General features: G+C 35.8%; 1 protein-coding gene across 11 annotated transcripts in view; it reads right to left on the reverse strand.

Moving 5' to 3' along the window:
- VPS13A (vacuolar protein sorting 13 homolog A) overlaps positions 1-24,118 on the reverse strand; it is a 108,241-nt gene that overhangs the window by 57,522 nt on the left and 26,601 nt on the right. For all 11 annotated transcript variants that reach the window (XM_054651745.2, XM_077171810.1, XM_054651744.2 and 8 more), the window contains 16 exons: positions 23,570-23,706; positions 19,676-19,808; positions 18,763-18,880; positions 14,992-15,130; positions 10,221-10,305; positions 8,339-8,511; positions 6,628-6,784; positions 6,185-6,264; positions 5,872-5,931; positions 5,636-5,792; positions 5,192-5,308; positions 5,007-5,110; positions 4,396-4,563; positions 3,456-3,763; positions 2,594-2,741; positions 1,534-1,684 (listed from right to left, as the gene is read on the reverse strand). In XM_054651745.2, the coding sequence (XP_054507720.2) occupies positions 1,534-1,684; positions 2,594-2,741; positions 3,456-3,763; positions 4,396-4,563; positions 5,007-5,110; positions 5,192-5,308; positions 5,636-5,792; positions 5,872-5,931; positions 6,185-6,264; positions 6,628-6,784; positions 8,339-8,511; positions 10,221-10,305; positions 14,992-15,130; positions 18,763-18,880; positions 19,676-19,808; positions 23,570-23,706 (2,235 nt within the window). The remainder of the gene's footprint in view (positions 1-1,533; positions 1,685-2,593; positions 2,742-3,455; positions 3,764-4,395; positions 4,564-5,006; positions 5,111-5,191; positions 5,309-5,635; positions 5,793-5,871; positions 5,932-6,184; positions 6,265-6,627; positions 6,785-8,338; positions 8,512-10,220; positions 10,306-14,991; positions 15,131-18,762; positions 18,881-19,675; positions 19,809-23,569; positions 23,707-24,118) is intronic.

Below are 24,118 nucleotides of genomic sequence, written 5' to 3' on the forward strand. Positions count from 1 at the left end.
ACTCTCCATCATTTATCATCAGTCCTGGTTAACTGGAGAGGTCCCAGATGACTGAAGATTGATCAACGTGGTGCCTATCTACAAAAGAAAGATCTGGGGAACTACAAGCCTGTAAGCCTGGCCTTGGTGCTGGGGAGGGTTATGGAGCAAATCATCGTGAGTGTGATCACATAGCACAAACTGAACAACTAAGGGATCAGGGTCCAGGTCCAGAATGGTTTCAGAATGGGTTCAGGAAAGCCAGGTCCTACTTGACCAAACTGTTCTCCTTTTTCAACCAGATGACTCATCTGGTTTAAGAGAAAAAGGCTGTAGATGTTAACTACCTGTGCATTAGTGAAGTCAATACTTTCTCCCACAGCATACTCCTGGAGAAGCTGGCAGGCCAGAGCTTGGACAGGTAAACTCTTTGCTGGGTTAAACTGGCTGGATGGCTGGACCTAGAGAGTGGTAGTGAATGGAATTATATCCAATTGGCAGAACACCAGTGGTGTTCTCCAGAGCTCAATATTGGGACCACTTCTGTTTAACAACTTAATATTAGGGATTTGGATAAGGGGATCAAATGGGTCTCAGTCAGTTCACAGATGACACCAAGTTGGGCAGGAGTTTTGATATGCTGGAGGGTTGGAAGGCTCTGCAGAGGGGTCTGGACAGGCTGGATAATGGGCTGAGGCCAATGGTATGAGGTGAAGTGCCAAGTCCTGCTCTTGGATCACAACAACCCCAGGCAGTGCTACAGGCTGAGGACAGAGTGTCTGGAAAGCTGCTTAGGGGAAAAGGACCTGAGAGTGCTACTCAGTAGTGTCTGAACATGAGCCAGCTGTGCCCAGATGGCCAACGTCATCCTGGCCTGTATCAGGAACAGTGTGGGCAGCAGGACCAGGACAGCAATTGCCTGCCTGTACTCAACCCGTACTGAAAGTGAGGCCACACTTCGAATCCTGCTTCCAGTTCTGGGCCCCTCAAAAAACAAAGACATTGAGGTCCTGAAACATGTCCAGGCAAGGACAATGGAACTGCTGAACAGTCTGCAACACAAGTTATATGAGGAGTGGCTGAAGGAGATTGAGGTGTTCAGGCTAGAGAAAAGGAAGCTCAGAGGAGCCCTATTGGTCCCCACAACTACTTGAAAGGAGGTTGTAACAAGATGGGCAGCTGGTCTCTTTTCACAGACACCTAATGAGTGACAGGGTAAGATGATACAGCCTCAAGCTGAGAGAGGGGAGGTTCAGGCAGGACATCAGGAAGAGTTTCTGCTCAGGAAGGTGGTGTAGTAACCATCCCCGGAAGTATTCAAGAAGACCTGGATGTGGCACTTAGTGCTATGGTTCCATTGACATGGTGGTGTTTGGTCAAAGGTTGCATTTGATGGTCTTGGAGGTCTTTTGCAGCCTTTATTATTTTGTGATTCTACATTATTGGTATACACAGATAAATCTGGCATCCATTTTTAAAAGCAATTCCAACAGAAGCCATATATTGACAATAATACCTAAAAATGCCGGATGATGTAATTTTAGAAAATATTACCTGCAGAGTGCTGAGAAGTACCATGCATTTCGCTAGAATGACTAGCTGATGTTTTCGATTCAGGCAAAGCTGTTGATGCACCAGAGCTTTCACCTGCGTTTTCATTTAGTGTCCTCAGTATTGTGGTAATATCTTCCTGACTGAGAATGAGCTTTAAAAAAGATTGGAATGGACATCAGAACAACTCTGTTCACATAATCTTTGGTAACTAAAATCTGGGCTTACAAGTAAACAGATAAATCAAATTAATCTCATCTGAATCTCTGTTTATGACGCTGAACATTTTTCTCAAATTCACACAACTCCTTACAGTAATTTCTAGAAATCAGAAATCAGTCACACATTATTTTGTTTTCATCTACGAACTTTCCCTACCAAGTTACAATTTAGAAACTGGAATGTCAGAACACGTACATATACAGATTGACTTACAGTTGACCAAAATTTTTACCTGCATTTAGTCACAACGCACCTTACAGTAATACGTACTTTACAGTTATACTTACGAGTTCTATTTCAAAATATGGCAAATTGGTTTTCCTCACACACATCACAACCTTTCTATTTTTAATGTTAAATTTGAATTATATTCTGTTTAAATTTCAATTTACTTTTTTTTTACGCTAAATTAAATCATGGTAGGATGAATCCCATTTGGCCCCATAGATCTGTGAGTGCCTATGTGGCACAGCAGATCATTAATAACTCTTCAGGTTTGTCATAGGTACAAATTTGGCACTGCTATTGAACAAACCAATAAACCCCAACTTTTCCAATACTTCATTGGCAGATACTGATAGATAAAAGAATAAGCATTTTTAACTAGCAACAGTAATTCATAGTACAAAGTCTGCCTGGAATATCACAGATGAAATACAGACCTTAAATTAGAACCAAAAATCTATTCATTTCTTTTCACCTATGAAACAACAAAAGCTGTTCTATCTCTATGTCTTAAAATCAAACAATACTTTAACTACTGAGCTTGAACTTTTATAGAGAAAAATGAATCTGTTTTCCAGAAATATTTTAACAGTTGCTTTCAGAAACAAGTGCTTACATTCATAGGCTTGAGTCGGCCAGATATCTCAATATCAGGAACTTCATGATACCATGCAGCAGCTAAATTTCGTTCAACAGCTACTTCCAGATTGACTGGCTGCAGCAACTGTACTTCAGTTTGCAAAGAATCTTGCTCATAGTAAGATCTGTGAAAAGAAGCAAAATGCTGCCAGCTTTCACATATTTCACTTTCTAAAAAACACATGTCTGTCTTTTCCTCATCCTTTTAAATAGTACTATAAAATTACCTTTATACTACTCCAAGTAGCTCTAGTTGAAGCCTTACTCCACCAAGTGCACCTCCTTCCTTTGTAGGGAGGAGGTATCAGGCACATACTAGGCATGCAACACACAAACTCTTGCAAGTCAGGACCTCTTACCTGCTCTCCAGTGGAGAGCAATTCCTTCTTTCTTCCATACTCTCCAACTGTGTTTGAAAAGTCCCTTCCATTCCCGCTCCCTCCATGAACCCCCTGCACCAAGGACCATTTTTAAACAGTTCTTAAAGGCTGTCTAACTGAGGACCTTTGCTGCTATGCATAGCTTGAAAATCCCATCAAAACAGTCTAATTCAAATAGGTATAGCCTGTCCCAAATTAATGAATAATGCATAACTCTATAGTACTACACAATTTATCCTGAACAATGACTTGCTTCTATTTAAACATGCGCAGATTGCTCCTTTTCCTAAACCATACATTTTCACTGCTTTAAAAAAAAATTCATTTGTTGTTATAGTCCAAGATAATAGTCAGCCAGTCAGCAACCATTAACGACTTATTTAACTACTCCTTGACGCTCTCTACCTGAAGAATCCCAAAAGGATTAAATGAATTCTAAAAATATTGACATTACATTACCTGTATAACTTCAGTTCACTCAATTTCACCGTCATAGAGTCAATAACAGGTGGAAGAGCACATCGTGTTTTTGTTTTAGCAATAAAGAATTGATTCTTCACAGTGATTAGACCAAGATCAGCCACCAGGACATTTGCAGACATTGCTGACTGTGGAATTATCACAACAGGTGCCTTGATATTGATATCCAGCGCTAAACGGGAACTACGCTCAGCTAACCCTTTTACACCTGTAGCTGCTTTCTCTGCTGTTCGAACAGTTGCCTCAGTAAAAGCTTCCTTGGCAGCTTGAAAGTGATTTATAAAAGCCTAGGAAAGGAATACAGACATCAGGAATTAATTATTAAGAATTACAATACTTCAAAAACACTATAAATCATAGTTATTTAAACAGCAAACCATCCTAAAATGTTATTTTTGCTATACATTTTGTCCAAATTCTTTAATAGGATAATCTTCCCTCAAGTATAATAAATTATGCATATATAAAAATAAATTTCTATACCAAATATTTGGAAAATTAGATGGTAAGAGCAATGACCTTGTAACATGACTGAAGGAACTACATTTTATCTAATCATATGAGCAGCAGAAGATTGATTTATGAGCAGCATTTATGGAAAGGGCATTAATTTTCATGGTTTCTTACTTATATTTCAGTGTTCTAAATAATGAATGGTATGTATATTTAACAGCTGTTACAAATGTTCTAAGACAAACATTATTATTAACAATAGTAAACATTTTTGCTTACTCATGTGCTCCACAGTAACAAACATATGTAGAAGAAAAATAAGCCATCAAGTCCAACCATTTTTTACAATAGTATATAAAAGCTCTTATACAAATGGACACCACCCCATATGGAACGTCTTATCCCTTTCTTGCTCTGACAACTTCACCTGGATGATAAGAAACGGTATCTGGAAAATTTAACTTACCAAAACAGATGAAACAAACTTGTTGACAAAAACTACCTGAATACACCCAACAGTTAGGTAAATACGATTGTCAACAACATCCATATTTGTATATGCAATGCCATCTGTAGCATTCACATATGATACCATTCTGAAGTTGAAGACTTCTTTTTCTGTGATGTAAAGAGCCTTAAGAAGAAAAAAAAACATTATCTTAACTGTAAAAACTTACATATTGGAGAAACTTAACTTCAAAACAAAACATAGTACCTCACACCACTAAGACATTTTTACTCCAAGTATCTCAACAATATATGAAAAAAAAATCAAAATTTTAAAATCCATTGAAATAGCTGAAACTAGTAAGTTGACATCTCAGCTTGAATAATTCTCTTCACAAAAGCCAACACAGTAAGAGGCTATGAGCAGTTAAATATCAGTTACACAAATTAGTGTCAGTCTAATAATCATTGGTTGTAAGTGCAAAATTATTCTGTCATATAGAGAATACTACTCCCAGCAAGTACATAAAACATGACTGAAAAAAGTCACAGTAGAGAGTAGAGTCTAAAAAGTAAGTTTAATTTAGCATCCATTCAAAAAGAAAATCAACAATACATGCATACACCTACCTTTTTATACAACGCTTTCTCATCAGAATCCACAATACTGATGTTCTTCAATTTTGCAGTCACATCAGTTGCTGCTTTCCTCATGATCACTTGGCTATCCAGACCTCAAAAACAAGACATACAAAATCCATACACTATAGTGCTTACAAAGTTTTGTGCTTTTGTGATTAAAGTTTTGTTCCTACCTTCAATGTGAATTTCAGCTATTCTACGGTTTTTCTCTCTGATAAAAATACGCAAACATGATAAATCCGCACAGATAATGAGGTCAATAATATCTTCACATTTGGATTTTTTTGATGCTATGGGAAATAAAAAATAACAAAAGTTACCATTCTTCAATGAGGACATGTACTGTTTTAGTTTTTAAACTGCACAGCAAGTAAGATGGCTTTTCTATTTACATTGACTTAGTGCCTCCAGTACATAGCAAATGTAAGCCTTGATCTATGTGTCAGAAAACTGCAATGGCTAAGCATACAATCGTATAAATACATACAATTTGAAGCAAAATTTCTCGTATCAAACATCATTTACAGGCTTACAAAAATATAAAGTACCTTTGTTTTATTTCTTACTTAAGTGAAAAAAGAGGAATGAAAGGAGGAAAAAATAATAAAGAAACTTACTAAATTTTTTTAGAACATCCTTCTTCTCTTCTGTTTTTTCATGGACTGGTTCTTCCACAACTTTAGTTTCTTGTTTGGGCAGAAGATTACTCAGATAGTTCATTGCATTCAGCAGAGCTTCAGTATGCAAATGAACATCTAGAGAAGAAAAGTTCACCTAAAAGAAAAATTTTTGTTTATCCAGTATGCCTCTCCTCCCAAATTGAGAAAATTATGTTAAAAAAAAATTATCATACCTTTATTTTCTGTAGAACATTCTGACAGACAGTTTTCAGTTCTGGTCCCTTAATATCAGTCTATTTCACCAAAAATGCACATAAAACAAACAAATCAGAAGTTTGTAAATTCCATTAAAAAAACTTATTTTCAAATCCACTACAACTTAAGATGTAAATTTTTTCTGCTGAAGGAGCAGACAGACCTTGCACATTACACTCAAGATGTTAAAAACGACAATAAATAAGGAAATAACCTTCAACATCTGGTGCATATTAATGTGATGTTTATGACAGGCTTACAACTGAAAAGCAAAGCCTACTCTTTCCTAACCTTTGTATATTCCAGAGTGAGAAGATCATCTTCTACATTATCCAATGTAGTAATTATGTAAACTGGCTTGTCGTTATCATCTAAAAAAAAACAAGAAAAAAAAAGAATACAGAAAATTACTTAAAAGAAAAAAAATTAAAACCTTCTTCATCTATAAACTGCCAGCTAGGCTAATAGCTGTCATTGCTGCTTAATCAAAAACCCTCTTTTGCAGATGTCAAACAATTAAACGTCCACAATCTACAATCTCTACAATCATCACCACCAGAACATATTTACCAAAGCACTAATAAGTGGATGAGCTCCTGATTTACTTGCCCTCAGACCCACATTTAAGTAAGGAAACAAATCTTCCTTATTTGACAAAAGCCCTACAGAGCTTTTGAAGACAAATTCACAGTGTTATTTGTGAAAAATTCCTTGACCAGATTATAAATACTTACCAATATACTCTGGGCACAGAAGACCAACTTCACGAAGGAAAGCACTCCCAGTCATGTCAAATGTTCTCACTTTAAGTTCAGTGCCTAAGCCCAAAATATCAAGCTGAAGCACAGGCATCTCAATATCACCAGTAAGACGGCATAATTTAATTAAGACCTAAAAAAAAAACCAAAACACACACCCAAAACCATTAAGGGATTATAAGAAGCATAAGAACTGCTTCGTTTTTTATACAGGATATAATATATTTACTTACATCTTATTGGTTAATGTCTATTTGTAGATTGATAATTATACTCTATACAGTAAATGCCTTGAATAGAAATAAACAATTCAACAAGCAGTACTGGTTGCTGCTATTATAACAAAAACTTCAAACATGCGTGTATGTAATACCAAAGTAACAGTCACACAAACTATTATTTAAAAAAAAAAATCTGTACAGCACTCAGCAATGTTCAATACAGTCAAAACTAGATTTTCAGTCAGCACAAAGTGTTTACTACTTTCACTGGAATTTTTCTGAATTCTCCTACTAAGAGTCAGATTCCCAAGCTAATGTCTGGCAAGAGGATTTACTACATTTTCACCAATGCATGACAATACTGTTGTAAAATAAATATGTAGCTGGGCTGCTGTATCCAATTTTGACAACCAAACAAATATATGTATTCTTCCTTTCCATGTAATGCTGTCTACAAATAAGGAAAATCAAAACAAAACTCAGTAAGCGATTTTAAACTTTGAGGATAAAAGAAGTGATTTCTAATAGATTCCCAAATTAATTTTTTCTTAAAGATTGTAAGTTAGTTGTCATTAGAAAATAAGGTAAAACATAGCATCCTCATTTTAGACTCGTAGTTCTAAATAAGGTCTTGTCATCACGTAAACACTACATTTCAGTTTTATTAGTAGTAAAGGTGTAATATATAGTATGCTAAAAGCTAGCTGTGAGGTGTTGAAGACATTCTGTAAGCCCTAGCATAAAACAAAATTTGTAAAGTTAACTGAATTGGTATGATTTATTTTTAAAATAAATGTAAAGTAAAATACACTGAGTTTCAGAAATAACAGTGCCATAGTCATGATCATCTAATGACAAAGTTAACGATAGTGTTAATAAGTCACCTCTTTTACTAGAACTAATACAGTTAGCAGGGGTTCTTGCATTTGGATCAAGTACTCTTTTTTCCCCCCTAAGCCTGAAACAGCAAGAATACAGAAAACTCTTCTGTTTTCTGTAATAAAGGTCTTAAATATGAAGGTCTTAATAATGAAGGTCTTACAGATTTACATGTGTGGACAACAGCATCTGGGAAGAACTAGAACAGAAAAATAAGGTGCTTGTTACAACATAAAATATTAATGAAGTTTTCCCATTGACCACAGCAGTATCTGGAAAGAATGCCACATGAACCTATTTAGCTAAAACAAAGATGTAATGTGATTTCTGAGACATAGGTAAAAGAAAATTCAGTGACAAAGTGAGTTGGGAAATCAAGTGGATAAACCAAAGCACTTCAGTGATAACAAGGATACAGAAGCACAATTATTCCATATCCAGAGTTTTTATGGAAAAAACTCTGCATAATAGTTTCAGGGAAAAATGGGGAATGAGTATCTCTGTGCACATGGAATTATAAACAAAACAAACATGGAAAAAAATACAGTCCTGCTGTGCTTCAGGGAAATTTTTAAAAGTAATTTTACCTCAGCTACTTCAAACTTTAGTTGGAAATCTGTCATATTTTTCAGAGATTCCTGTTTGTGTAGGTTTTTTCGCCTTGTACTGACAGTCTGCTTGAGGGGGTCAGATGAGACTTCAAAAAATGGCACATCTTCCACAGGACTGCTTAGTGCATCATAAAATTCTTCTTCTGATTCTAAGGATTAATTCAGAACATCATTACATATGCAGTTTACACAGCCAATATTTTACAGTATTGTGACCTAGTGTTTTTACATCTATAAAAGCTTAAATATACAAGTATCTAGCTGACAACTAACATTAAATTCTGTTTCCATAACCATCCCAATTCCTGCCTCCATAACTTTACACCACACCTATAGCTGCCTCCATCATGTCATCATAAACTTCAGATCTCATTAGCTAATTCCTTTGTCAGCATTCTCTTACTTCTGGCTTTGCAAAAGACAGCACAATCGATGCTTTGTCTTGCTTTTCATGTGACCTAACAGCTAAACTCATCTGCTGATCAGACTGCTGTTGACAGTACAGGAGCCATGGCCTCAGTATCAGCCACACTACTTGGGATTTCTTGCTGCTGTAGATCTCCCATTTCAGAGAGACTCCTAAGAACTATCAAGCTTTTAATTCACTTTACATTAGTGCAGAAATATAACCAGAATAAATAGATTACACTGTCTTGTGAAGGTCTTCTTCATCTAAAAACATAAACACTGAAGTATAAGGTAACTGTGGAAGAAATATCCTTCTAAAAAAACTCAACAAATTACATGAAGTATTTTGCAAAGCTTAAAAACAGCTCTGAGATTTTGGAGAGTAAAGATAGAGAACTAACATAAATCACTTAAAAGGACTGTATAACTGTATATAGATTTAAAATCAGACTCGATTCCAATCTAAATCTAGCTATTACTTTCTAAAATTACTTGTTGCCAGCATGCAGTCTCACTTCAGCCTAGTTTTTAAGAACTGAAAGACATGACTCTACATTTGGACACTTAAAGGAGCTTATATAAAAACAGATAAAGATGCACAAATACATATTTTTACACATTGAATTTAAAGCTATGAAACAGACATAGTAACTTTACCAATAATTTTGCTAGTGTTTGCTAACCACAAAAATCATTAACTTCAGAAAGTAGTAGTAGTCTGTTTCTCCAGCTGAGTGTTTTGGCATCACAAACATAACTGATACTAAAATAATACTGATATGTTTGATTATTTTTCTAATGTAACTACTAGATGAAACATTAGGATCTAGCTAAGCTGTTTTGAACAGCAAGGAAGTGTTGAACACAACTGGTTCTCCCACAGCCAATCTTCTGCTTTATCCAGTACAAATCAAAATGTTTGTTTATAAAAACAAAGCAGTTTCTAATCGTTTTATAAAATTCTAATGATTTCCCTACCTTGTAATTTAAACAAATCCACCTAAATAGGAGAGAAATCTTGCACCACAAGAAAATAATTAAAACCATCATCAAAGGACTAAGTACATGCTAAAGCTAAAAATTTCATATTACTACAAATGCCCTGAATGCAGATTTGCATTAACATATGCCGACAAAAATAAACCCACCATACCAAACAAAATTTTCCTGCTATACCCTCAGGAAGGGGGTATGACAAAAACAAGAATACAGAATTTTACTGCGGTATATAACAATATATACATATATATTGTTATATGTAATATATTGCTACAAGTAGTTGGTACAGCATCAATTATAAGCTAAACAGAATATAACACTACTCAGCCCTCAAGAACTTGAAACAAAGCCCCATATCCTTGCTTACAGTAAGAATAATAAATTCAAAGAACTCAAAAACTTCTTGACTTGACCCACTTCTTAAGCAAGACTTTAAAATAGATTATACTACCTGACTCAGCAAATGAATGAAGATCCAAAACAGGATACACGCCTTGAGATGAATGTGGTGCTGGAAGCACAGGGGTCAGTGTAGCCTGAAACAGGTGATATCATAAAATTTTTTCTTGTATTTATTGGTCACGTTACTGCATGCATATATGCTGCATCCAAGTTTTACAACTTAGGGAAAGTGCAATTTACAACTTAGCTTAAGTGCAATTCAATAAAATTAAACACATTACTAAAATTATAAGTATGGGGAGAAACGAGACCTAAAATAGGTAGAAGCAGCAGCTTTTGCACTTGCATCTAACTAGAGAGAACTCACTACAAAACACAGTGAGGATTCAACCTCACAGACCAAAAGATGGTTAGAAATGGCACATGATATGAAAAATCATAAAAGACAAAACCTAGTCCGTCAAAGGACTACAATAGAGCAACTTCAGAGAACAATAAAGATCAACAGCTCTTTACAAAAATAACACAAGTGCTGGGTGGGGAAAAAAGAAAAAGAGATACACAAAACATTAGAGCAGACAGGACTGCTTTCTATTTCGTAGAATCATAGAAACATTTTGGTTAGAAAAGACCCTTCAGATCACCAAGTCCAACTATAAACCTAGCACTGCAAGAGACATAGTTTTGTGGCAAGCCACATCTACAAGCCTTTTAAATAGCTGCAGAGATGGTGACTCATCCACTGGGCAGCCTGCTCCAATGACTGACAATCATTTTGGTGAAAAAATTTTCCTAATATCCTACCTAAACCTCCTCTGAGGCAATCTGATGCCATTTACTCTTATCCTGGCACTTTTTACTTTGGAGAAAAGACCAGCACCTCAGCCTTTCTCACCATGAGGAGCCCAAAACTGAGCACAGGATTCAAGGTGAGGCCCCACCAGTGTCAAGGGACAGGGGGATAATCACTGCCTTGATCCTGCTGGCCACACTATTACTGGTACAGGCCAGGATGTCCTTGGCATTCCGGGCCACCTGAGTACACCACTGGCTCACGTTCAGCTGCCTATTAACCAGCACCCCCAGTTCCTTATCTGCTAGACAGCTTTCCAGGAACTTCGTCCCCAGCCTGTAGCAGTGCTTGGGGTTGTTGTGACCCAAGTGTGGAATCTAGCACTTCGCCTCATTGAATTGCACTGCCTCAGACATAAGGGGAAAAAAAAACAACTAGTAAAGTACTGAGAGGAGGCCTCACAGTACTCTTCATCTTTCTCACAAGAGGAAGCAGAGGGGCTGAAACTGATCCCTTCTCTCTGGGAACCAGTGACAGGACTCGAGGGAACAGCATGAAGGGGTGTCAGGGAGGTTTACACTATGAAAAGATCCCTTTCCAAGAAAGTGGCTGAGCACTAGAACAGCTCCTCAGGGAAGTGGTCACAGCACCAGCCTGACAGAGTTCAAAAAGTGTTTAGACAATGCTCTGCAGTATATGGTGTTGAGTCCTAGGGATGGTCCTGTGCAGGGCCAGGAGTTGGACTTCGATGATCCTTGTGGGTCCTTTCCAGGCCAGGATAATCTATGATTCTGGGTCTTCAACGGTGAAATGCAGTTAGGCACAACTCGGAGTAGTAACTGAAAATATGTGAAATGCCACTAGAGTGCACTCTAGAATAGAAATCTTCCACTCCACGTGGTTTCATACAGGATAGAATTAAATGCTCTTAGTAAAGGTATCCAAATGATTTAGTTATCATCAAGTCTCAGAAAGCAATCTCAGTAATCTAAGTTTGTAAAGAATTCTCACCTGCAAGTTCCACATGCACATGTATTATGGATGTGCCTTGCACAGAGTATCAAAGTAAGAGAACTGTGCACTGTGCCCTTTCTTCTTGAGTGCCTTTGGCTCTGGACTGCACAGTTTAAAACAGCTCTTTCCCTGCACCACCACATCTTCTCCTCTCCCTTGTTACTGCACTTTTCAAAGCTCAGGTTCAGACAATTATTCACAACACCACAGTATCAAATCAATACATTAGGTACCAAGAAACACTCATCTTGAATATTGTTTCCAAGGCTACATTTTTCATCTCACACTCAACATTCCCACATCTGCCTCCAGCCTACATAATCTGACTTTATTGAATATACTCATGTCTACAAGTATGGGAATCCACAAAATCAGAGGGTTTGGGAAAAGCAAAAAAAAAAGCAAAAGGCAGGCCTCAGAGACAGCAGAACTGTGACTGGAGCTAAGCAGTAGCCATGAGATAGGTCAGCAGAAAAATTATTTAAAAAGTAGAAAAGCAAGGACAAATAGAACAATGGTCTGTGTATTAACACTTGTCTAGAATAACTGCCTAAGCTACAGAAAAGTTTATCTGGCAAGATATTAGGAAGTTTTAAGCTTAATAATGGAGCTCTGTGCATTGTGTTTTAAGGTTTACAAGCAGGTATTGTATTTGAAATCAGCAGGCATTGTTTTAACCAAAGGTACGTGTGCTTATGGTGATTGGATAGAACTACTGTCAATGTGCTTTTGCTTTGTGTGATTGGTCAAGAAACTTATAAAGTAAGTTGTAACATTAAGTTCTTCGTCTGCTGCCTGGGATGTGAGCTGATGGCATCTTCCCATTCTCATAACCATGTAATGAGACTGATGCTGAAAACTAAAACAGCCCAAGGCACGTTCCACAGCAGTCCCACCCTGTTTGTGACTTGTACAGAAACCCCCAGCTGGCTATACACAAGTAATAAACAGACTAAGTATTTAAGAAATACGTGAAAATGTCTCATCTGTAACACTTCCACATTCTATGAAAACAAAGAGAAATAAATGAAATTTGACTTCATAGTACAAATCATGAAAAATGAACTTATACACTGAAGTGTCTTCTTGGACTAAAATGCTGAGTGCAAAAATGTAGAAGGATCTGTTCCAAAATGTCTTCTGTTTTCACAGATCATGAACACTTCCACCACTAACTCAGAATGTAACAAAGAAAACAGCACTCTGACAACAAAGGATTTCACATTCTTTTCAGTTCAGAAATTATGGGATGTTAACAAAGCCCAGAAGAATTACAGCTGTAAGGATGAAAACATGGTAGTATACCTGCCACCATCAAAATACAAAATCCACTCAAATTAACCGAATTTAATACCAGCAATTAAAGTCTGTCATGTTCTGAAGTAAATAGAAGCTTGAGCAGACAGGTTTAAGCCTAAGTTTTGATCTGGATTCACATATAACACAAATATATTTATACTTGGTCCACAGTCTTTCCTCACCTCATCTACTATATATCACAACTAATGTACAGGCAATACTAATTACTTCAAGATCATTTAAAATACTTCAGACTTAACAGTTAAATTCTATAATTAAATTCAAGTATAGTCAGTGCTGTAAAGCAGAGGACAATGTGCATCTTATACATGCAAATTCTATTCTCGTAAAAGTAAAGTCCCAAAACCTACCCTCAAAAAAAGTTAGTCTGTGATTTGTTGCACAAAACAACAGAGACTAAGGTGGCTTTGGCTGGGTACACTATTAGTATACTATTAAGTCAGAATTAGCTAAAATTTTAATGGCACCACTAAAGAGATGGCAAGAACCACATGAAAAAAAATACTCTTCACTGTATATATACTTTCAATAGAAATGCATGTCGAATTGTTGCATTAACTGTTAATAAATATTATGCTAATATAACCCACAGAAAATACCAAACTGCAGTAACAGCTTTCCAAAACAGTGCAGAATAATTTGTACAAAGATGGAAAGATAATTATCAAATAATCTAAAAAAACCCCAAATACAAAGATGACCACTATTTCTGTAGGACCAAGTTCATGAGTTACTAAATAACAGATTGTTAGAAGTATTTACAAATGACAGAAAAATGAAGAGCAAAATTTTGTCTTTGACTTTTAAAAGAGTTCACATACATTCTAATAATAGGACTGCTTTACACATATATTAAACATAGCCAGATCACAAAGACTAGTCATGTCAAAAATTAGTAACTGTGAGTTAATTTCCTAGTTTTGTTAAGAACAGCTCAAAAGGTGAAATATATTTTTCAGGAAAAATAAGAAGGGGACAAACTTCTGTTCTGAAGAATTTATAGAACAGTGACCCAAACCATTTTCACCAAAGAAAGGGGGTGGTAAAAGAGCAAGAACCACTCTCCAAACTCCTAATTGATACAAGTGCAAGGGAAAACTTCCATCCCTGAGCTATACTGTGCAAAGGACTTGAAATGAGAAAAGCACTGAGGTCAGCTGAAAAAAAAATGCTACTTTTGCCAGGCAGGCATTGTTTATAAAACAGACAGTGAGTATTTTTTGTTTGGCTTTTGAAACTCTCATATAACATGACATAATACTTGAACTTCAAAAATTCCAGCATTTTAATGTTTTCTTCACTAAACAAAACAGCTGAACCCAAATTCTGCAGCATTATGATACATCTGTAAATTTGAAGGTACAATTAAACTAATCCTCAACAAAACTGAGTATGCTTATTAGTCAAGATTATTATGAACTACTAATTAATTCCCATAGTAGTAAAACTCTGAGGGCTTCTATTTTAAATCCAAACACTTGACAACTATTTCATAATTATGGGCCAAAGTTCACAATAAACTAATTAAACAGCAAGAAAATTTTCTACAGCTTTAGAGAAAAAGCTAAATTTTTCAAGAGGCATGAAGTCAACACTTGTTCATCACTTTTTTGTGAACCTTTCAAAACCGGAATGCTAATATCAAGAAGGTATTTTTCTGATAGTTTTTAATGAAATCTCTTAAAAATCTTACCTCAGTCATTTTTGGAGGAGAACTGGTAGCAGGTGCACTTTCTGGCTTAGGAATGCTATCAATTAGCTCCAAGATACTTGTCACCTTCTGGTCTGATATTTGGATAGAAAGTAAAGGCAACTGTCCTGACAGTTTGAACCTGTTTTTAAAGAACCAACATCAAAAGTTCCACAGTTAATTAATCTTAAAATTATTTCAATCAAACTTCACATTATTTTTGTTCTGAAAAACATGAAAATCTTCTGGGTCCAAAAATCCTTCATCTAACCATTGCATGTATTGTGTGTAGACAAATATATATCTATATATATGCAACTCTTCTGTTGCACACAGAAAAGTTCCTTGATCAGCAACTATCCACTTAGTAGTGTAATTTATATTCCATTTGCTACAAAGTCTTGAGGATCAGGACTACAAATAGTACTAATAACCACTTCTGGTTTGGTTATGTAAGGCACAGTTTCCTTACAATCAGAAATTGTCCCCTCATGTTCACGCATTTAATTTAATTACTTACAATAAATCACAAAACTGAGCTTTTATACAGTCTTTTACAAAGAAAAGGCGGAGGTGTTTTTTGCATGTGAATGTTTAAGGCTCAAAAGATCAAAAAAGGAATACAAAATACTTCCTAGAACTCATGTATAGTTAAGCGCACTACAGCAGTAGTCTAGATAATAAATAATAATCAAAAGAATAAACATATAGACATGCAGGGTATAAAAGAATAAAATAACCATCTTTAAAAATTAAAACAGTAAAACATATTTTAAGTGCAATAGAATACAATTTAGCCAAAAAAGAAGTAGAATCACATCAAACATGCACAATGAGTTTTGAAAGATTTAAAACACTACTTTGTTTTTCATACAAGTGAGTGTAACAGAAGCAAGCAGAAAATTTGCTCAAAGAACATATTGGTTTTTTATTACAACTTCTAGTTAGAACAGATAAAAAGGTCTGTTCAACAGGTAACAGGGAGCACCAGATGCATACTGTGTAAGGAACAAGACAAGCTACTTCCTTCCACTTTTGATGTGCTTAACTCACACCTGAGTCTTCAAAGTGTCATAAAATTTAAAGACCAAAGAATATGTGAGAATAAAAAGCTCCATATTTTCAACCCATCTCAGCTAACTTTGATACTATGAGAGTATCTGAAGAAACAGTTTCTGACACTTAAGGAAGCACACAATTGTACATGTTAAACTGTGACAGAAAACAGTCATTTTCTTCAGTTTATTAATTTCTTCACATCCTTAACTTACAGGATTAATTCTCAACTACTATTCTAATTCTTAATTACAGTTCTATCAGAGAGAGATTTTGACTCTTCCTTTTTTTTTTTTATTTCCTTTTTTTTTTATTTTATTATTATGGAGAGAGTTAAGGTAGATGTGTAACTACCAGGCTTGAAGGACCTCTCCCTCCTCTGTGCTCCTCATTGTTGGAGGAGCAATAGCAATTAAATATACAATAGCAATTCTCATTTTCATTGCACTTAAACCGCTCAACAAAAATTTGTGTACATTGTCAAGACATTTTTCATAAGTGTCTGTACAACAGACAGCCCATACAGTTAGAAGGAAGGCACTCAGCAGATACAAAGCACACAACTGCAAATAGTCTGAGCTCTCTACACTGCTCTTTAAACAAAAGCTTTTAAGGTTTGGAAACCTCCATATGGAGAATCAATTACACCCCATTTGTAGAGACTGAGGCACAGAGAAACTAAGTGCTTCAATTGATGAGGATATCTGTGCAGAAACTTCCTTCAAGTTCAGTCTGGTTGCGTTTAGAAAGAAAGAAATGTTAAAAGAATGCCACCATCAAAGCTGCAAATCGGTACATTCCTTCACATTGGAATTTTTATTGTGTTTATAATGAATGCTATTACATAGGATGCTCTTAATATTGCTATCCTAATACTTTCTTCATACACCTTCAAAAACCATATGACAGACTCTCAGACACCTCTCCCAGAAAATGGAGGAACCATACAACAGGATAAAACAAATATCAAAAAAATATAAAACCTTACACAGGCTGTAAAACTACAGAATTAGTGCTAGAATCGTATTAGTGCTTCCAAATTTCAAGTAACAGAAACCATAAGGAGCATCCTATTACCAGAAATGAAAGAAATGCAGATATTCATATCCAACCAGAATGGAAGTCTATTTTAATGATTTGGAAGTATAAGTAGATGATAACAGAGATGAACAGTGAAAGTCCTTTGATACAGCAGTCATTACCAAAATTACCTAAATTAGTATTCTCCTCAAGGTAGCAATATAGAAATGTGCCTTTCTAAACAAAGTCAGGACAAAGCCTAGTAAATTCATTACTGTTTTGAACAACAAAATTGCAAGGAATTCAAATGAGTTCAATGGACACTGAAAGACATAAAATCAAAGAATCAAAAATAGAAACACCCAATCATCTGCTTTTCAGATGACTAAATATAAAGCAGGGGCCGTCCAAACTAAGAACTAATTTGTAAACATTTACTACATTAAACAACAATTCTGGTGGTAGGTTTTGCTGTAAAAGTAACATCTTTCAACTCATTTTTCTCAACAGAACTATGCTGTTCTATGCAGGCAGTTCCAAATATTACTTAAAAATCTTTGAAAAAATATAATATTGGGCTTACATGACAGTATGCTTATAAAAACTGAAATATAAAGGAACAGATACATGTACATTAATTTTTTTTTAATATATATATATGTAACTGATGTGAGCATAATATTGAACTAAACTATATTTTTAACCCTATTCAACTATACTAAAATTTACAGTTTAGGGGATTCTTGCTGACACAAAAGCTACAGTTAACCTTCATCATTTGTGCCCAATGTGATATAGAGAAAAATTACGCAGGAATTTTCCAGAATCAGTTTGACACATGAACTGCCAAAGTACATAAGGTAGCCAAGACAGTCAAGACAGGTAGTATTGCAATAATGCAACACGTGTACACATTAAGAGAAGACACCCCTTAATCCAGGTTATACCAGTGTAATTTTTGAGAGATGTGAATTGCAAACCTACATTAAAATTATGTCATTCTGTTATTATGACCATAGAAATGAAATCTCACTTTCTAACACTCTGTTGACCGTCTTTAACAGAGAAAAAATAAGGAGGGAAAACATTAAGATGTTTTGTAAGCACCAAAATTAAAATCTGGCCTCCCAGGTTTCCAGAAGGTGGCAGCATTATATCATGCAATCACTGATCGTTATTAACAGTACTAATTATTTTCTTCTGATTGGTACAATTTCTATAACTAACAAGATTTTGCTACACAACCCTAAGTGCAAATTCAAGGCATTAACAGCTGTTTCCATAGCAGGTAAACTAACTAGAACAATAAGCCAAATCAAAAGAGAGGGAGTATGACAGCACATTACTTTTCAAAATATTTTTGGTATTTATAGAACTGATTTTAAATTCAGATTTTTAGCTCCTTGGTATTTTCAATGAGAACTGAAATGTAACTATTAGGAAGACTGAATTAGAAGAGGCAGTAATATCTTTAATAAAAATCTTTAAATACTTTAAGCAGACTACTGTAACATTCTATCACCTTTTTGGTATCTGAAAACTTATTTTAATTTATTTTCTATTTTTCTAGATAAATGTATTTTACTTTCAATATTTAAATATAGCCAATGCAAAAGTGCACAGGTATAACCAGATCCTTATTTTTTCCCCTCAAAAAAGTAATTTACCATAAAATTTCAAAATTGGGAAAATACATACCTGGGCATTCTTGCATCTGTAACAACCATAGCCCTGCTAAATTCCAGGTTTACATCCAAGGGCTGCAAGATACACTGAGATGAGTTTTTCAGCTTCCGAGCTTCTCGCCAGTTCTCATCTAGAAGAGCAGAGAAAACCTACTTTAAATACTGAAAGAGATTCCTTCTCAGTATACATCACAGAATTCAAGTATCTGATATTAGTACACATTCCTAGAAATTCAGGTGCCAGAATCTCTTTATAGTTCTATCAACAGATGTATTTACACATCTGAACTTCAGACATACAAGACTAATTAATAATTTCTCCTATACTCATCTTCACAGATACAGCATCCATGGGGTAGACTTTCAAGGACCCAATTCTTAACATGTGTGGTACTGGGAGTTTAGCCTCTGTATTCGCCCCTGGAGAGTTAAATCATTAAACTGAATTAAACCCCAAAGATTAAGAATTAAATTATTAAGACATCTCTGATTATGATTGACTCTATGTTGCTAGTTCCCAAAATACTAAAGTTTCCTTTGATACCTTATTGAAGTAGTTCAATTCTCAAAAAAATGATCAAACCTACAACTACTTCTGGATTCTGCTTTAAATCTGGAGAAAAGCAAAGGCACTGAAGGAAAATACCATAAACAAAGTAATGACAGTCTTACACTCACTATGCCACAAATCAAATGAGATGTATTCAACAAAAGGAATTTTATTATGAATTTGCTAAAATTGGAACTGAAGTCCTAAAGGTATGTTTTGGAAATACATCATATGTTGATAGTACTGAATTTAGAACACACATTTGGAGAAGTACATTCCAAAAGATTCTCCACTGCTTCAGCTACAAATATGAGGCACAACCACCATCACATTGTATTCAGTCGCATAAAGAAAGATTACTTGCATGAATACTTACCATGTTTGCTGTACAGTAACTGCATACTACTGAGCTGGACATCGAAACTGTCATAAGCTCTGGACATTATATCTTCAATAGAGGTTTGTCCTACTTTGATTTTTGATAAATCAGAACGACTTTTGCTTGCCATCTTAAAATATGTCAAAAAAAAAGTAAAAATCAATTTCAGAAATATTCAAGGCACTAATTCTACACATACTTGTTCCTACCATAACAAATGATTCAGTCCTCACTATAGGTCACAGAGTCTTACAACTATCACAGCACCGCAAATATCTAAAATTTCTAGACTGCACCAAAACAAAAACCAGAGTATTAATACCATTTCTTCCTCAAAGAAAGGAAGAAAAAGCAAATAAAAATATATTATATACTATGTACAGAATAATTTTCTTCAATAGGTGACTTACACTCCAAAGTATAAAATCTCAAACCCTTTTTGATCAGTAGAATAATCGTTCAGAATTTTTATATATAAAATATTACTGCATTAAGCAACTCAGACACATGAAAGGTATTTCTGAACTCTGTTGAATTCAGTTGTGACACATTAGAGAGGAAAAGATGATTTGGACTGTTCATCACCAATGTCTTTCCTTTAGTCTCAGTAAACAGTCCTTTGATTCAGCTTTGGGACACCCATACTTCTTTGGTATTTCACATTTGTATGTACCCTCCCTGATCATCTCTGATGAAATGTGTCTGTCCTCATCCTTATAAACTAATAATTTTGGATTCATATTTGGTTTTGTCAAACCCAGGCAATATTCAAAGGAACTAAAAGAGGTATAAAAACTACCATCTAAGACACAGCATTTATTTTTCAGTACAGCTGGACTCCAAGTCCATTGTAACTTCTACATTAAAAATAACTTGGAGATGCAAATTCAGAATGACTAAATTAATAACCCTATTTATCTACTAAGACATGCCATTTAATTTTACATGCCATTTTTCCTCCTGGGGCTTGATCTTTTCCAGTATGCAACTGAGGGAAAAGATTGTTTGTTTTGTGTTAAACATTCTCATTCAACAAACGACCCACCTCTCACTCAAGTATATGTCACTCGAAGTGAATACAGAACTACTAATCATATCCTGAGAGGCAACTAAATTTTCTCTTATGGTATTTCTAAATTCTATTAAATCAGAGGAACCAATCTAGGAGTCACATTGACTACAAAAATTACTCATCCACTTCAGGAAAAAAATGCCACGCACACTGAAGTCTGAATTTGAAACGTGTTCTTCTGTGTAACACTTCCAAGAGTAATCTTGCATGGGGTGGAAAAGGAAGTCGGCTATTAGATCTATGATTAGATCTAGGAGGCTGTCTCAAGCACACAAACAACTACAAAGTACCAACCCTACAAACTGCCTACAAATGACTAATACTCAGAAGAGCTGGTGAAATTATCTGTCACTGAAATAACTTGGATTTACAACCAGATCACATAATTTTTAGTATCCACAGAGCAAGCTTCTTCACTAATTCTACTTTCTGAAGCAATCCAACACATTCTTTTTAAACATGACCTATTGCACAGATCTGCAGCTGGACTGGAGCAGCCCATTACCAAATCATCAGCATGACTGATGCACCTCATCAGAGCTCTGGTGGGAACATGCTGCCACCCAGGATGTGCCCAACTCTTATGCCAACACCAGACAGCAGCAGTGAGCACACCTGTGGGAGGTGTGCCTAAGCAGAGAATCCCTCTGCTCAGTGACATAGCTCAGGGAGGAGAGCAGGGGGTCAAGCTGATTGACAGCCATCTGAATGAGAGCCAGTGAGTACCCAGGTGGACAAAAGCAATAGTGTGGCCAGCAGAACAAGGGGAGGGATTGTTCCCCTGTACTTGGCACTGGCGAGGCTGCAGCTTGAATACTATACTTTATTTGGGGTTCCTCACAGCAACAAAGATATTGGGGTCCTGGAATATGTCCTGAGAAGGGCAAAAGAGCTAGGAAGGGATCTGGAGCACAATCCTGCAGCCAAGGGAGCTGGGGTTCTTTAGTGTGGAGAAAAGGAGGCAGAGCACAGTCCTTACCTTAAAATTACCCGAATGGAGTCTGAGGATGTAGGTCAGGAGTTAGCCTCTTACCCCAAGAAACAAGCAACTGAACATCCAGAAACAGCGCCAAGTTGTACCAGGGATGGTTTAGAATGGAAATTAAGAAACATTTCTTCACTGAAAGGGTTACTGTGCACCGGAACAGGCTGTCCAGGGACATAGCTGAGTCACTGAATCCAGAGCAATTTAGAAGCCATATAGACATGGCACATAGGGACATCATTTAATGAAGGACTTGGCAGTACTGAGTTAATGGCCAGACTCAAGGATCCTAAGGTCTTTTCCAATCTAAGTGATTCAGTAGTTCTGTGATCAATATAGGCTGCTGACAATGGGATTGTGAGTTTCTCTATGGAGTAGGGCCTGGGAGTGCTGGTGGATGAAAAGCTGGATGATACCTGGCAATGTGCACTCAGGAAGCCAAACATATCCTGGGCTGCATCCAAAGCAGTGTGGCCAGCAGGGCAAGGGAGAGGATTCTGCCCTCTACTCTGCTCCTCACCTGGAGTACTGCAACCTGTGGGACCAGGTCCACAGAAGACTCAGAAAAGTGATCAGAGGGATAGAACACATCTCTTCTAAGAAAAAGGCAGACAGAGTTGGTGCTGTTCAGCCTGAAGAAGAGAAGGCTCTGGGGAGACTTTTCAGCAGCCTTCCAGTATTTAAAGTGGGCCAAAAAGAAAGATGGTAACAGACTTTACCAGAACTTGCTCTGACAAGTCAAGGGGTAACACCATAAAACTAAGAGTAGATATAGACTAGATATAAGGAATTTTCTTAAAATGAAAGTGGTATGACACTGGCACGAGTCGTCCAGAGAGGAGGCGTACGCCCCATCCCTGGGAACATTCAAGGTCAGGATCGACAGGTGGCTGAGGAACCTGATCTAGTTAAAGATGTCTCTGCTCATTGCAGTGAGGTTAAACTCAATGACCTTTAAAGGTCTCTTCCAAGCCAAACCATTCTATAATTCAAGCTGAAATTACACATTCAGAAAGTAATTATGTGGAAATTACACAGAAAACTTATTCTCATTAGCAAGATTTTAGGATTTGAAACAAATTTTTGCTAAAAAGCAGACAGCAATCTAAACAGATACTAAGTGGCAGAACCAATTTTACTCAGAATACACGTAAATAAAAAGTAAATTGCCTGTATGCATGCAAGATCATTTATCCTGAAGTAAACAAGTTCATAAGTGAGTAAGAAGAAGACTGCTAATAACAAAGTCCCTTCTATTTTATTTCAAAGTCTATTCCTTTTTTATAGTGATAAATTATAATTTTACTTACCTCATGCAAGGGAAAAGTCAAAAAGATAAATCATTATCTCAAACATACCCCCAATCTCATCCAAATTATCTTAAAAATTGCCAGCATGTTTACTTTTCTCATTTTAAAGTAAATTCAGTGATTAAAGGGTAAGTAATAATAATATGAAAAATAAGAATACCATTTAATCATGTAACAAAGAAGTTTACTATTTTATATTGTAAGGCAATGTAAAAAATTACTAGACATTTTCCACATAACAGTCCAAAGTATCAACAGTAGTTTCATGCTAGGGAAGGAGTATTTTCTAGCAATTCTTTTGCACTGAACAAATCTGCTGAGAAGCGTTCAGTAACTTTTGCCTTGACTAGAAAGCACTTTAAAATAAATACCTAATAAATAAACTGCAAGAGGTACTCTTACTCTTGTAAGTGTAAGTACTATGGCACTCTTCACGACCATAAAGCTCAAATTAAGAAACTGTAAATCAGGTAAAAAGCTGAATTATTATTTTTGGTAAATTACTTTATTACGTAAATACATACTTTAAAGCTACCAAGGTCCAGAAGCAGTAAATTTGACGTATGGTCATAGAATCCTTTTTGTGGAACAATGATGTATGAAGCCATGAGGTTTATTTTGAGGTCAAGGACTTTCTGGGTTTCAATAATATACAACAATCCTGAAAAAATAGTACAATTATTAAATACAAACAAACAAAAGAAATTCATACAGAACCTATAGGATTAAAAGAAAGTGACAAAAAGAAAATCAGATCTAATTTTAAACAAACTCTATATGCTAAATAACTAAGGTACATATGCTCCTCATATTTCTTCTTTCATTCATTATAGATAGTCCTTAAAAAAGCATTAAGTAGATGAAAGTATGATAGCAAATAGTGCTAATTGACAAGTATAGACAACAATGTGACATATGCAAACTCAAAAATACTACCCACTGAGCAGAGGTGAAATTAGAGAAGAACTGGAATGTGAACTGCAACTTTGAAATTACTGAATTAACCCACTATGTTCCACAGATTCAGAAATTTAATTGCTCTAGAATTTCTTATTTGGAGTATCCAACTACAC

The sequence above is a fragment of the Agelaius phoeniceus genome, chromosome Z (assembly GCF_051311805.1).
Source record: "Agelaius phoeniceus isolate bAgePho1 chromosome Z, bAgePho1.hap1, whole genome shotgun sequence".
Lineage (NCBI taxonomy): Eukaryota > Metazoa > Chordata > Aves > Passeriformes > Icteridae > Agelaius > Agelaius phoeniceus.